This window comes from Sylvia atricapilla, chromosome 12 (assembly GCF_009819655.1).
Source record: "Sylvia atricapilla isolate bSylAtr1 chromosome 12, bSylAtr1.pri, whole genome shotgun sequence".
Taxonomy (NCBI): domain Eukaryota; kingdom Metazoa; phylum Chordata; class Aves; order Passeriformes; family Sylviidae; genus Sylvia; species Sylvia atricapilla.
In genome coordinates this window covers 189,822-202,719 of record NC_089151.1, presented here as the reverse complement: position 1 = coordinate 202,719, position 12,898 = coordinate 189,822, and the positions used below count along the sequence as shown (strand labels likewise).

The window sequence follows — 12,898 nt, the reverse complement described above, 5'->3', positions numbered from 1 at the left end:
TCGGGCACGGTCTGGGAGAGCGTCGCGAAGGGACTACATGGGCCGGCGGAGGAAGCCTATGCGAGTCTGACTAGTGCCACGCCTGATGAGCGCCCGCCGGTGCCCGCCCCCGGCGCGGCGGTTCCGGCAACGCGGCGTTCCGCCGGGTGCCGTGACCTGGCCGCGGAGTCCTCGGCGCTTTGAGGGCCGCCCGGCGCTGGTGGCACCGCGAAGGAAAGTCGGATGAAAGTCCAGCCGGGGCCCAGGCCGGGTACCGCAGCCCTCGGGTAAGCGGGCCCAGCGGCCCTTCCGAGCGGGCCCGCTGATCCCGCGGCGACGCTCGGTGGCCCGCGAGGGGAGGCGGCCCCGAGCCCCCGGGGCGGTTCTCCTCTCAGCAGGTGCGCGAGTTCAGAACGCGTGCGGTGGGTTTAAATTAAAACTAAACCCGTGCATTTTGGCCTTGCAGGGTACGCGAGATTCTGGTGAGCCGGCGCGGCACAAGGGCTCCCGGTGAGCTGCCGGCAGAGGCGGCCGGGGGCAAGCGAGCCTAGTCGCAGGCACGGATGAGCTCCCTCGGGCGGTCGGGAGTCACGCGCTGGGCCGGATCCATGGCAAACAGGTGAGACGCTTGAGGTAATGAAAAGCCGGCACCTGAGGTGTGCGGCCAGCGGTGCCGGGCCGTGCCCTCCAGGTGCCGAGCCCTGGCCCCCGTGCCCGTGCTCGCGTCGCGCACTCTGGCGGCGCCCTCCGCCATCTTGCCCGTCCGTCTGTCCGCTGCCCTTTGTCTGTCCGCGGCTCCCGGCGCCGGCGGCGGGACCGGGTAAGCCGGTCCGGGCTAGGCTTGCCGCCCGCGAGGAGCGAAACGGGCCCCGCGGCGGGACCTCCGCTGTCAGGGCCGGTCTGTCTGTCAGTGCTGTCCGCTCAGGACCTCGGGGGCCCGGGCAGGGTTCCCGCGTCCGTGCTGATGCCACAGGAGCCGCATCCCTTTGTCCGTATGCCCGGCCGCTTGCGGGCCCGATCCTTCCTGCCGTCTCCCGTGTGCTGGGACTGCTGGCTGGATCCCACTGTCTGGGGAGGTTGCCGAGATTTTCGTGTCCATCCATCTGAAAAGACTGATGGGATCTCTGTGTCCATCTGGCTGTGCGAGGCTGACAGGATCTTTTTGTCCGTCTGTCTGAGAAAGCTGCTGGGATGTCTGTGTCTCTTTGTCAGCGAAAGGCTGATGAAATCCGTGTGTTTGTCCCTCTGAGGAGACTGACGGGATCTCGGTGTCCATGTGTCTTGTGGGAAACTGGTTCAGGTCCTCCTTTTGTCTGTCTCTCTGAGAGGACTGCTGGAAATGCCACCTTCCTCTGTCAGCTCAACGATGAAGATGACTGTTAGGCTGCAGGAATGGGCAGGAGGGAGAAGGGTGTTGGGACTGAGGTTGCAGTAATTTTTGAAGGAGACACTCATCTTTTGGGGGGGGTCATGATTTCTTAGAGCTTTGTCTGAGAACTGGGTAGGACTGCCCATGCACAGTGCTTTGTGACATGCTTGTGGATTGTGTTGGACGCTGGCCTGGAATCCAGCTGTGGTGATGCAGAGCGATGGCAGAAGGGTGAGGAATGACCCTGGGACAGCCAGCGGAGCTTGGCCAGAGGCTTGGAGTATTTTGGTGAGGTGACAGACTTTTCTCTTCTCAGATGAGCCCTCTGCAGAGGGGAGGAACACTCTGTGCTCCCAGGTCAGGGAAACATGTCCCGTCGGAAACAGACCACTCCTAACAAAGTTCACTGTGAGTATGATGTTATGCAGCATTGTGGGACCCTTGCTCTGGCCGGGTTGTGGAGTGAAGTGGGGAGGAGTGAAATGATGGGAGTGATGGGAAGGGACAGCTTGTGGGGAATGGTGGTTACTCATGTTTTGTCTTAGGATTTATAAGGAGAGGAACTGAGCTCTGTGCATCACGGAAGCTGTCTGTGTCCTGGCATAGCAGGACTGAGATAGGCTTGAACAAACAGCTAATGCTGTAAAGGTAGGTGTGTATGTGCAGGGCCTCTAGCTGGGCTTTGGATTCACACTGTCAAAAGTATAAGTTAGAATATTACAAAATGTGGCTTGGGTCTCTAGCCTCTTTTGGGTGGCAGAGGAAGTTCTATGCAAGGTGGTTGGAGCATGCTGGCTAAAAGCCAGCAAGTCCTGAGTTTTGATCTTCATCCTACCACAGACTCAGCTGACTGGCCTTGGGCATGTTACTTAAGCTCACTGTACCTGAGTTTCCTACCAGATAATGAAATAGAGCCATTTGCTCTTTCCTGTCAAGGAATGGGTGATGACCAATTAATTTGCAGGACAAATAAATGCTGTCTGCCAGATCATTCTTGAGCTGAGGTGGTAAGGTGGATCTCTGTTTCTCCATCATTGCCAAGACCTTAGCATTTGTTTGACAGTGGAACAGCTGAAGATGCTGTGCATTGGCATTTCTTGTGGGTAGGCTATAGCCAGGCACCAGTGGAGCTGGGAGACACAGGTGGAGGTTTGGCTGCAGAGGGGAAACCACACATATATAGCTTTTGTTTGGCAGCAGAGGGAATTTGAGGGGCCTGCAACTATGCCCTTGTTCATACCCAGATTTGTGACTGGAAACATCCTTGGAATTTGGGCTGCAATTAGGAAGACAGGTTTCCATTTCTGTAGATCTGTGAGAGCAAGGCTGCTGAGAAGGCCCTGGGGTTTTTTTGGCTGCAGTAGCTGTCAGGAGTATGAGACAGAGCTGAGTGCTGCAGCCCTAACACTGCCTCTTTGCTGGTGCTGCTGGCTTGCATATCTGTGTGTTTGTGTGGTATGCAACAGGCATCTGTGCATGCTGCTCTCTGCAAGGGGAAACACTGGGCTGGAGCTGACACCTTGCACACTTGGTGAGTGCACTGGGAGGAGCTGCCTCTGTCTGTGACTCACTGGCTGGGCAGCTTGGCAAAGCCAACTGAACTGTCCATGTTGGCCAGAGTGAGGTTCTCAAGGAGTGTGGCTTGTGGCATCTGCATTGCCTTGTGCTCTCTGATTCCTGCTTCTGGTTGCTGGGTTCTACAGTGGGCAGAGTACAGGTGTGATTTGTCTGACAGTACAGTAGTGACTTTAGGGTTGTCATGCTTAGAGAAATTTGGTATATCTCGTATTTTGTTTTGTGATGCCTTGTGTCCACACACTTCTGTTTCAGAGAGTGGCCAGGTATAACTGCTGCTATTGAGCTCAGGTTTATGTCATGTATGCACTTCAGCTGTCTCCCCTGGGCTGGAGTCAGGATCTCTTGAGTATGGAAACCAAGCACTACAGCAGCTCTAAAGGTGCAGATAGAGTTTCCATGATGCTTAGCTGTGTGTTTTCTCCACTTCACTGCATAAGGGTTATGTTCTTCAGAAGCTTGTACTATCATATACAAAACTCTACATATCACAAAATTCATCTGTGCACTGTTTTCACAGTGAACGTTGCTTTTTTTATCCACAATACAAATGATTGTATCTCCAGTCTTGGTTTCGGAGGAAGCTGTCTGGCAAACATGTTACCAGGGGGCAGGAGGTTATAGCATCAGGTATGCCATGGAGTGGAATTCTGGGACCTGTTCATCTCCTTTACATGCAGTATGTTGCTACAGAGCAACTGTTCAGCAGGAGCCATCGAGAGCAGCAAGTAGGACGACAAGAAAATAAAGGGGACCAAGAGATACCAGGAACTTGTCAATGGTGATGTCATCACCTTGGGATGGAAAATCTTGTCTGTCTTACGATGAACACCACGAAATCGTTGGGACTTCTCTGTCTACCTAGCCTGCTGTTTGTCTGGAGGGCCCAGAAATGCCGTGCAGTGCCCTGACGAGGATAATCGGAGAAAACACCGGCTCCAAGAACGGGGTGAGCCAGCAGAATGAGGAGTCAGGCTGAGACATAGCAGACACGTTACTGGGACTTCTTCACAGGGACTGCAGTGGTTGGGAGGAGAGGAATGAAAGGGACAGCAGGTATGCAGCTTTTTACGCAGTTGCCTGCCGCTGGGGTCTGATTTGGCAGGCTATGGGGCTGGGGAACTGCCTTTTGGATTTGCATAAATACGACTGTGCATATATGACTGGACAGATTTGATGGGAGGATGGTGCCTTCTTCCTTGCATGGCCACTCCATCTTCTCTTCCTTCTTGGACTGACTAGGGCAAGTGACAGCTGCCGATCTCCTCTCCTTGGCTTGCTTGGTGTCTCCTCTTTCCAGGATTACTTTCCAGGCTTGGCATGGCCCTCATTTCACCTTGCTCTCACAGCAACATGGTTTGTTGTCCTCCCTTAGGACAAAATCACTTTGGTTGGCAAGCAGAGCAACCAGCTAGGAGATTGTATGGTTACAAATCAAAACAGTTTTAAACAGAAGTTGATATGTAAGGAAATTTAAAGTAATACTGAAACAGTGATAAAAATTGTGGTAAAATTTATCGCAAAAGTCTTTCTGTGCATCATAGCCAGTTTTAATTGTAGTCATTTCCCCTGCAGCACATAAATAGCTCTTAAGAATAAAATTTTATTTTGCCATGTAGTGCATGAAAAACACATCTGACAAACTGCTAACAGCAGTAATAGTGGAAAATACTTGTTGAAAAATAAAATGCAGTTAGATTGTTTATCTGGAGATACCTTAATTGATTCAATTTGATCTTTATTTTCTCCCAGAGTATGCAGTATAAAGTATAAAGACCTCTAAGCAATTCATCTGTTCTTGCATTCATCTGTTACTGCGCTGTCACCCCATCAGTCATGGACCACTTGCTGTCTTTGTGCTTGCCAAAATTTGTTGCAGGTATTAGCATGCACTTCTCTCTCCCTGCTGTTCGCAAGCTGCTTTGCTTTCTATTGCTTGTGCCCTCTGCAACTGATGCTTATTTTGGAACTCTGAAGAGCTTTTGTTAGTCAGATTAATTCCTGCTCCTGAGCTCTATTTATCATGGTTCCAATATCCCATTAATCCGCTATTTCCTTCCCCCTCTAACACACACATGTTCTGTGCTCTTTGGTGTTCTTTGGATTCTCCTGTCTATAATATTCCCATTTTGAAGGAAAAGTATCTTGCAAGAAATAGCATTCAGCATTCACAACCAAGCAGAAATGTTACTTGCATCAAATCCCTTGGTTCTGAAGGGCTCCGTGGACTGCCATTGTTAACCCTTTCAATTGTGTTGTTTTTCATTTCAGTAACCACTACAGCAGTGTGGACAACCCAGAATAGCCATGGGGCAGGTGGAATAGATCCACAGTGGTGGAAAGACTTGCAAATTTCAGGTCCAGGAACACAGAGAAGACCTACATGAACAGGGACTTTTAATTGATGTACAATGAGGGAATAAACTGACTCATCTCTGAGATAACTTTCTGTTTAGGGAGGAAGGCAGGAGAATGATGTAGTCCCTTTGGATTTTGTTTTGTGGATTTTGGGGTGGGAGTTGTTTGTTTCTGTGTTTATTTTCCAGAACACCTGAGAGTTATCCTGCATTCATACAGTTCAAGAAGGGAAGTGCTCAGGGCTGATACCCCAGCAGATCCTAGCAGTCATACCTGTTCATGTTACACAGTACCACAGGGCTGTCCCCTACCTCCACCACTGCTCACCAGGCATCCCACTCATTCACAGCAGTATGGAGAGGAGAATGGAATACAAAGCAGAGGCATTTGTGTGATCTCTCTTGTCCTGCATCAATAGCTGTTTGTAAACAACTACAGTGACTTGTTCTGGTGTTGTGGTCAGCCTGCAGCTCTTTTTGTATTTAATAAAGAAACTTCTGGAGAAGAGTCTGTGAATTCACTATTGAGCATAACATCCTTTACTTATGGCAGTGATCCTAAAGCTGTTGCCTGTCTGACTCCTCTTCCAAATGAATGGAAGTGTACCCAAAGTGGGGTGGAGGTGGGGGTATGTCTGTTTGTGAGCATGTGTGTGCAGAAAGATCAAAAGTATAACCCTGGACCTATCAAACATTCCAGCTGTAAAGCTTCATCGAAGTAGGACTTAGCCTGTCAGTAGATGATCAGGACACTCTTTCCTAAGTTCAGTTGTATGCTATTATTATAATACATAAGAAATTTCGCACAAGTGGAAGACAGTATTTTTCCCCGTTTGCCTTTCGCAGTCCCATGATTTTTTTAGATACAGGCTGGGGAGGATGCACAGGACATGGCCTGCTAACAGCACGGGTTTGGTTAACAGCTTGCGTTGCTGGCGGTAAGCTGGTTGTTCTCTGCACTGTGCTGAGTCAATGCTCACTAGGCTCTGGGGGAGTTGTACAGAGGCTAAAGGCACACACAGTTGCTGTCAGTTACTGTGACTGATGCCAGTGTTCCATATGTGAGGAGTTCCTTCTTCTGTCACCTCAGCTAAAGATCCCAGTTCTTAAATCCTTCAGACTGTCCACGTGGTTTGTATAGCTGAGCAGGAACCTGCCCTGCCTTTGGACTCCAGGGTGCCCCTCAGTGGGCATGTAATCTGTCTGAGAGGGAAAAGGGGGAAGAAAACAAACATGTAATTGCTTCCACGAGCAGCCTCAGTGGCATTTGGGAATTCTGTTTTGGAACTCTGTGAAAGGCAGCAGCACATCTCCCATTGTACTTTTTACATCTGTCCTGTGTTCTGTAGGTTTCCTCATTTCAACATGCTTTCTCTTTCTCTTGCAATGCTTTTTTGGTCTATGGACTTCTATCCTGGTGGTTTGTGGGTTTCTGCTTCTTGGAGAGGCACTGGAATTCTGTGGTGTCTGCTGCTTGTACAGTCTGTATCTCAGTCCCATCAATGTGAGGCTGTGGTCCAGACATAAACACAGCACTCCAGGCAGCTCATGAAAACCATTCAGTGCTGGAATGGCTTCTGAAGGGGTGTCACAGCAGCCATGATGGTCTCTGCTGCTTTCAATGACAAATACACTTGGTGCTCCTCAGCACCTCTCCTCAGGCACATGGATTGTGTTCTCAAACCTTCTCTACAGCACCCTTCGCACATCTCTGAAACGGGAGGATAAAAGCCTTCAAATGCTTACGGAAACCTACATGGGCACATTGGGAACTAAAATTCTTCTCTTACAGCCTCAATGGGACTTCTAAAGGCCTTTGAAATCTTCCATAAATTACAGCTTTTTAAAGGCCTGCCAAAATTGCAAGGTGTGCCCCAAGGAGAAGGCAGTGTGAATGAGAACATGGAACAACACTGGTTGAAACAGTTCAGCACATGGGAATGTACCTGTCCTTGTAACAGGACTGGTGCTCTGTCTCAGGAGTTCAATTTTCTGGTTATACTAGTGTCAGCTGTAGCAGTTTACTAAAAGGTAACATTGTCTTCTGAAAGATAGGTTTTGTTTTTATGTGAAAAATGCACTATGTTTTCCTTGGCATTTTCACATTTGTGCTTTGAATGGTTCTTGAGCACTTACAAATCAGTTGATAAATACAACCCAAAAGCCAGCCTGCTGGGAAGTTCATCATCCTTCCCAATCCTCCCAGCTCATCCACTGGAAAAGGTAAATTACGACTACACCTGGAACAATGTAATTTGTTTGCTTTAATATGAAAATTAATGGTTGCCTTTTATTGTTGTTCTCTAGAACCAAAACTTCTTTGGGCAGGGATTGCTGTAAGAAGTTTTCATTCAGAGCACAAGTAACTAGTTTCTTTCAAGGTGTTTACCATCTCCTATTGGGCTGAGGTACTAGTGGTCGCTGCTTTCAACAAAACAAATTGTTTTGTCCCAAACACGCATCTCAGCTCTCTGGGTTCATTCCCTTAGGTTTCTGTTTTGAGCACATGAAGTGCCAACGAGGTTTATTTTAGCAAGAGCCATTCCTGGGCAAGGCAAGGTAGTTTTCTATCCATCATATACACAGGAGAACACCAGCTCTGAGCATAGACACCTTCTGTAAAGGCAGCTTGTCCTCATTCATCCTGGCATAGAAGAAGGTGACAGAGCATGCCAAGGACAACCCCTAGTTTTCATATCACTGTGGAGGGCAGGTGAGGTACCAGGCACTTAGGGCAGTTCTATTTTTCAGCAAAATGCCTGCTATAGCTGGGAATAAGACTTAATAATTCAGAAGAGCTATACAGTACTATCCCTAATCTGAGATACTGTCATAGTCCCCAGGGGCTTCCCTCCACCCTGAACTGTGCTGTAGAATATTGGTGGATAGCTTGGCAGCAGCAAGTCTCACCTGGCTATTTATAGCAGATATATGGGGTTACAGGTGTTTTGTGGCTGGAATGGCATATGCATAGTATGTGGAGGGCAGCCCAGTGCTGCCCATTGCCACTAGTGAGACTCTTCTACATCCAGGCACTGGACTCACATCAGCAGGTGCCAGAGGCTGGTGTGGCAGGGTAGGCAAGCAGAGAAGTGACCTAAGTGTTTTCCAAGAGGTGACTCCAGAGGTTCTGCACAGTGCAGGTGAGCAGCCCCGTGCCTGTTGTATTTTTGGCAAGCCTTGGTGGTGGAAGCAGTGGAACAGCACCAGTCTGATTCTTTGTCTTTGTGGCTGCTAGGGGAGCAAGTCTTTGCAGGGCTGGAGGAGCAAGCCCGCCAAGCCATGATGAAAAACAACTTTCCTGGAACTCTTGGGGACCAAAGACCAACAATTCGTCCACTGCAAGAGCCTGACTCCAGCAGCAGTGAGTTCTGCCCCTTCCAGTAACACCAAGGTAGTAGACTGGGGAGACTCTGGGAAGGGGTGAGGCTTAGTGCTGCACAGTGTGTGTGGCTCCTCTGAGGATGGTCTTACTCAGTTCCTCCTCTGGGTTAGCCCTTTGCTCCAGTGCAGGACTTTGTCCTAAGGACCAGACCAGCACAGCACAGACTGGGCAATGCCATGGGACCCAGTCCCTGGGTGGGAACAGCAGTAGCTCTAGCTGAAGGTCTGGTAATTGTCAGGCAAGGCAGTGTAAGAGGCCATGCCCAGGGACTCAAGTCCCTAGACTGAGTTGAAATGGAACCCCTAGTTGGAGGTGGTGGGTAGAGGCCCCTTGTAATGCTGGTCAGGACAGTTAATGCCTGTGAGTGCCCTCAGGGTCCTGACACTTGATATAACTGTTCTGCCCATTTCAGGTGGCAGCGATGATGAGGAAACCACTCAGGATGAAGTTTCTTCCCATACATCTGAGGAAGATGGCTCAATGGTGAAAGTGAAGAAGGAATTAGAAAATGTTGAACGACCTGTGGCTGGAACCCCACTGATGAGAGAAAATGAGGCAAGTGTGTACTGGCTCTGCACTCACCGTAGCCTCCAGAGTGAGAGAAGGGTACTGTCTAAACATTTCCTCTTCCCATCATCTTTCTTTATCTTTTTCTCCCTCCCACCTCCTCCAAACAATGTCTCCTGGCAGGAGGAAAGGGTATGAAGAGCTTTTTGGCTGCCTGGAACAGGAAACACCAGGCACAAACTGGCCAAGATGTTTGCAGAGTGCATCCCCTTCCCGTGGTTCTGACCCCTGGAGTCACTGTGCTGGCAAGAACCTGGGTGCAAGTGAGGCTGTGAGGCCTCTTTCTCCTCTCCGTGAGATACAGGAGTTTTGCTCAGAAGCTACATGAAGGAGGTTTCTTTCAGATGCAAAGCACCCAAGCCAGCCCTGGCAGGACTGGGCACAGAGCACTCGATGCGGCAGCACTGGGGGCAGCTGAGGAGGGGTGGTGTGCCTGCAGGGGTCTCTGTGCCTTACACCAAAGTGGCTGTTCCTCCCCCTAGGTGCCTGAGAGTTTGAACGCTGAGCCCATGCTGGGACTGTCACAATGTCCCCTCTGCCAGCTGGAATGTGGAAGCAGAGATCAACTCATTGCACACGTGTACCAGGTAGGGATAGTTCCAAAGTGTGGAGTGTCTCTGGCCTGAAGCCTCAAACCCAGAAACAAGTCAAAGCTCTGGGTAACTTTGTTCTAGTCTTTGCAACCACAAAGAACTGAGTTTCTAGCTAGGATTGAAGTTTACAGCTATAAACTGTGTCCAGGGGTTGTTCGGGGGAAAGAATTAGCAAGGCCTTAGTCTACAGATCCAGAAAATACAACTCAATGCCAAGGCAGCCTCTGCAAGTATTTCAGGCTGAAACCAGGCAGTTCCTTCAAACAAAACATAGAAGCAATTTTTACATCATTCAGTAAGATAAGAAACCTTCCTCCTGATCATTTATTTTATACTTCATTATAGTTCCTGTAATTACCCACAAGAATAGCTGTTCTTCTTAAAAATTATTCCAGTTGCAAGAAATCTGTGGAGAAATCGTAGGTTTTGTTGTCAGTGCTTTCTTCATAGCACATCAAAATCTGTAGCAGAAGGTATGAAGCAGAACTGAATCGGCCACTTACCTGTACCAGTTGTCTCCATCTAAGTGTTTCCTCACCAGCATCCTGCCTTGCTGTTAATTGAGTCATGCTTTGTCCTGCACCAGCAGCTCCTCAAATGCATTCCTGAAAACAAGGGTCAGGTCTTACAATCCAAGTGTTTTGACCTTAATTTTTTTCTCCTGCACTGGAGTTGAGCCATAAAGGGGTTTCCTCCTTGTTTGACCTGTCACACCAAATTACCTGTCTTGACCTTGGTCTAAAAGCTGGCAGACAGAGGTTTAGTGGTAAAGGGTTCCCATTCTAAGAGGCTGAACAGAATGGTTTGAGCTTGCCTTGGACTGGGCAGCAAGCTGGGCAATGTGTAACTACCACTGGAGTGGTTGTTTTGCAGCACACTGGAGCGGTGGTGAGTGCCAAGAGCTACCTGTGTCCTGTGTGTGGCAGAGCCCTCAGCTCCCCAGGATCCCTTGGGAGACATCTCCTGATCCACTCAGAGGACCAGCTGTCCAACTGTGCAGTTTGTGGAGCACGCTTCACCAGCCATGCCACCTTCAACAGGTCAGGGTCACTCTGGCCAGTGAGTGGGCTAGGGCAGAACATTAAACATTCGGTGGGTTGCCTTGGATGACTCAGAAGTTGTGGCTCTGGACCCACTGAGGCCTGTAGGACAGTGCGTAACACCCCCAGTGAGTGAGATTCTCTTGATCCCTTCCTGTCTGCAGCGCTGCAGCCTCTGTCAAGCTATCTGCAGGCTGAGCTGGTGAAAGAATCTTTCTAAGGACTGTGCAGAGCTAGAGAAGTGCAGAAAGCACTGCGGGCTCTAGTCACTGGAGAACAATGCACCCCTTCCCTTGCCCAGCAATCCATTGGTGTAAGGCTGCACTGTGCAGATGTGTTCATCATGTCCAGAGCAGGACTACAAGGCAGAGACCAAAATGTTCTTTGTGCCCTGCCTAGTGGGAGATTATCCACTGACCAGTGGAATGGGATAAAAGGAGAAATTCAGAGATGATGGGGAGGAGCAGCTTGCTGGTTTATTCCCATCCTTTCTTGCTGGTTTATTCCTACTCTTGCACTCTTCCAACCCAGATACTGCTCTGGGCTAATCCATTTCCTTACCCTGGATAGGGTAGTACTTTATTTTAGATACTGAGAAACATCTATGGGCAAATGATTTAGCAGAGGCCCCTAGAGAGCCCTCTGTGGGCTGTAGTGGGAGCATTGTTCATGGCAGTCCATGGGCACTCAGAGATGGGGACTCTGCCCACAGCATCAAGCCTCTGACTCCGTTCCTCCTGCTTTGCAGTGAGAAGCTGCCAGAGGTGCTCAGTGCGGATCGGCTGCCAGCACCTCAGAGCCAGGGCCCCTCCAGCGCTGAGGGTAAGGATGTTGCTTTTTGCACCCCTGTGTATCCTGCTGGCATCCTCCTGGTGTGCAACAACTGCGCAGCATACCGTAAGCTGCTTGAGGCACAGACCCCCGGCATGCGCAAGTGGGCCCTGCGGCGCCAGAACGAGCCCCTGGAAGTGCGTTTGCAGCGCCTGGAGCGCGAGCGCACAGCCAAGAAGAGCCGGCGGGACAATGAGACGCCTGAGGAGCGGGAAGTGAGGCGCATGCGGGATCGGGAAGCCAAGCGGCTGCAGCGCATGCAGGAGACAGATGAGCAGCGGGCACGGCGGCTGCAGAGGGACCGAGAAGCCATGCGCCTGAAACGCGCCAACGAGACCCCCGAGAAGCGACAAGCCCGGCTCATCCGGGAGCGGGAGGCCAAGAGGCTCAAGCGGCGCCTGGAGAAAATGGATATGATGCTCCGGGCACAGTTTGGCCAGGACCCCTCTGCCATGGCCGCTTTGGCAGCTGAGATGAACTTTTTTCAACTGCCGGTGAGCAATGTGGAGCTGGAGAGCCAGCTGCTGGGCAAAATGACCTTTGATGAGCAGAACAACAGTGCATTGCACTAAACCACAGCCAAGAACTTATGCTGCCTTTGCTGCACCTGCCACATGTGCACTAGCAGGCTTCTGCACTCAGGAGGCTGCTGTGGGTCCCTGCCTGACCCTCCCTGCCTGACAGGTGGTCCTGGTTTTCCTCTGAACCCAGAAGGAGAACTGAGCTGAGAGATGCCTGCCAAAGCAGCTCTGGTGGGAGCAGATTCTGATGATACAGTCTGCTCTGGGGGCCAAGTCACAGCCTGTGACAGAACAAAAATAAATTAATGTATTAATTAACATTAATTAACGTTCATATGTATTAGTCCCCTTCCTTTCCTTTTGTGCTTTGTCCTGGTTTTGGGCCTTTGCCCCATAAATGGGTCTAGGCTGCTGCAGTTCTGTAGGTGAAACCCACCTCAATAGCAAAGGATCTTGTTTACTGCAGCAGGAATTACAGAGCTGAAGACAGACAGTCCACAAGTCCTCCAGGAAGAAATCCTTTGCAGTTTGTCCCCGTAAAAAGGAAACAAAGGAGGATGTTCTTCTAGAAATGCCTTTTTAAAGGCATACTCTTTTTTTAAAGATCATTATTACATATTTAGTTGCAGTAGCATCCATGGAAAAACTAAGGAACCTGAGGTCCTGTTTTAAGATACCACA

General features: G+C 49.9%; 1 protein-coding gene across 3 annotated transcripts; it reads left to right on the top strand.

Moving 5' to 3' along the window:
* The first annotated feature begins 99 nt into the window (after positions 1-99).
* Positions 100-12,541, top strand: ZNF821 (zinc finger protein 821). Of its 3 annotated transcripts, XM_066327351.1 has the most exons (8): positions 100-266; positions 446-598; positions 1,665-1,756; positions 8,519-8,644; positions 9,078-9,220; positions 9,715-9,819; positions 10,699-10,865; positions 11,614-12,541. In XM_066327351.1, exons 3-8 carry the CDS (start codon positions 1,717-1,719, stop codon positions 12,266-12,268), a joined length of 1,236 nt encoding a protein of 411 aa, XP_066183448.1. In that variant the 5' UTR covers positions 100-266; positions 446-598; positions 1,665-1,716; the 3' UTR covers positions 12,269-12,541. The 3 variants fall into 3 exon arrangements, with proteins under 3 accessions (XP_066183448.1, XP_066183449.1, XP_066183450.1); XM_066327352.1 differs by lacking the exons at positions 100-266; positions 446-598; positions 1,665-1,756 and adding an exon at positions 6,476-8,423; XM_066327353.1 differs by lacking the exons at positions 100-266; positions 446-598; positions 1,665-1,756 and having other exon boundaries at positions 6,476-8,674.
* Positions 12,542-12,898: the final 357 nt, after the last annotated feature.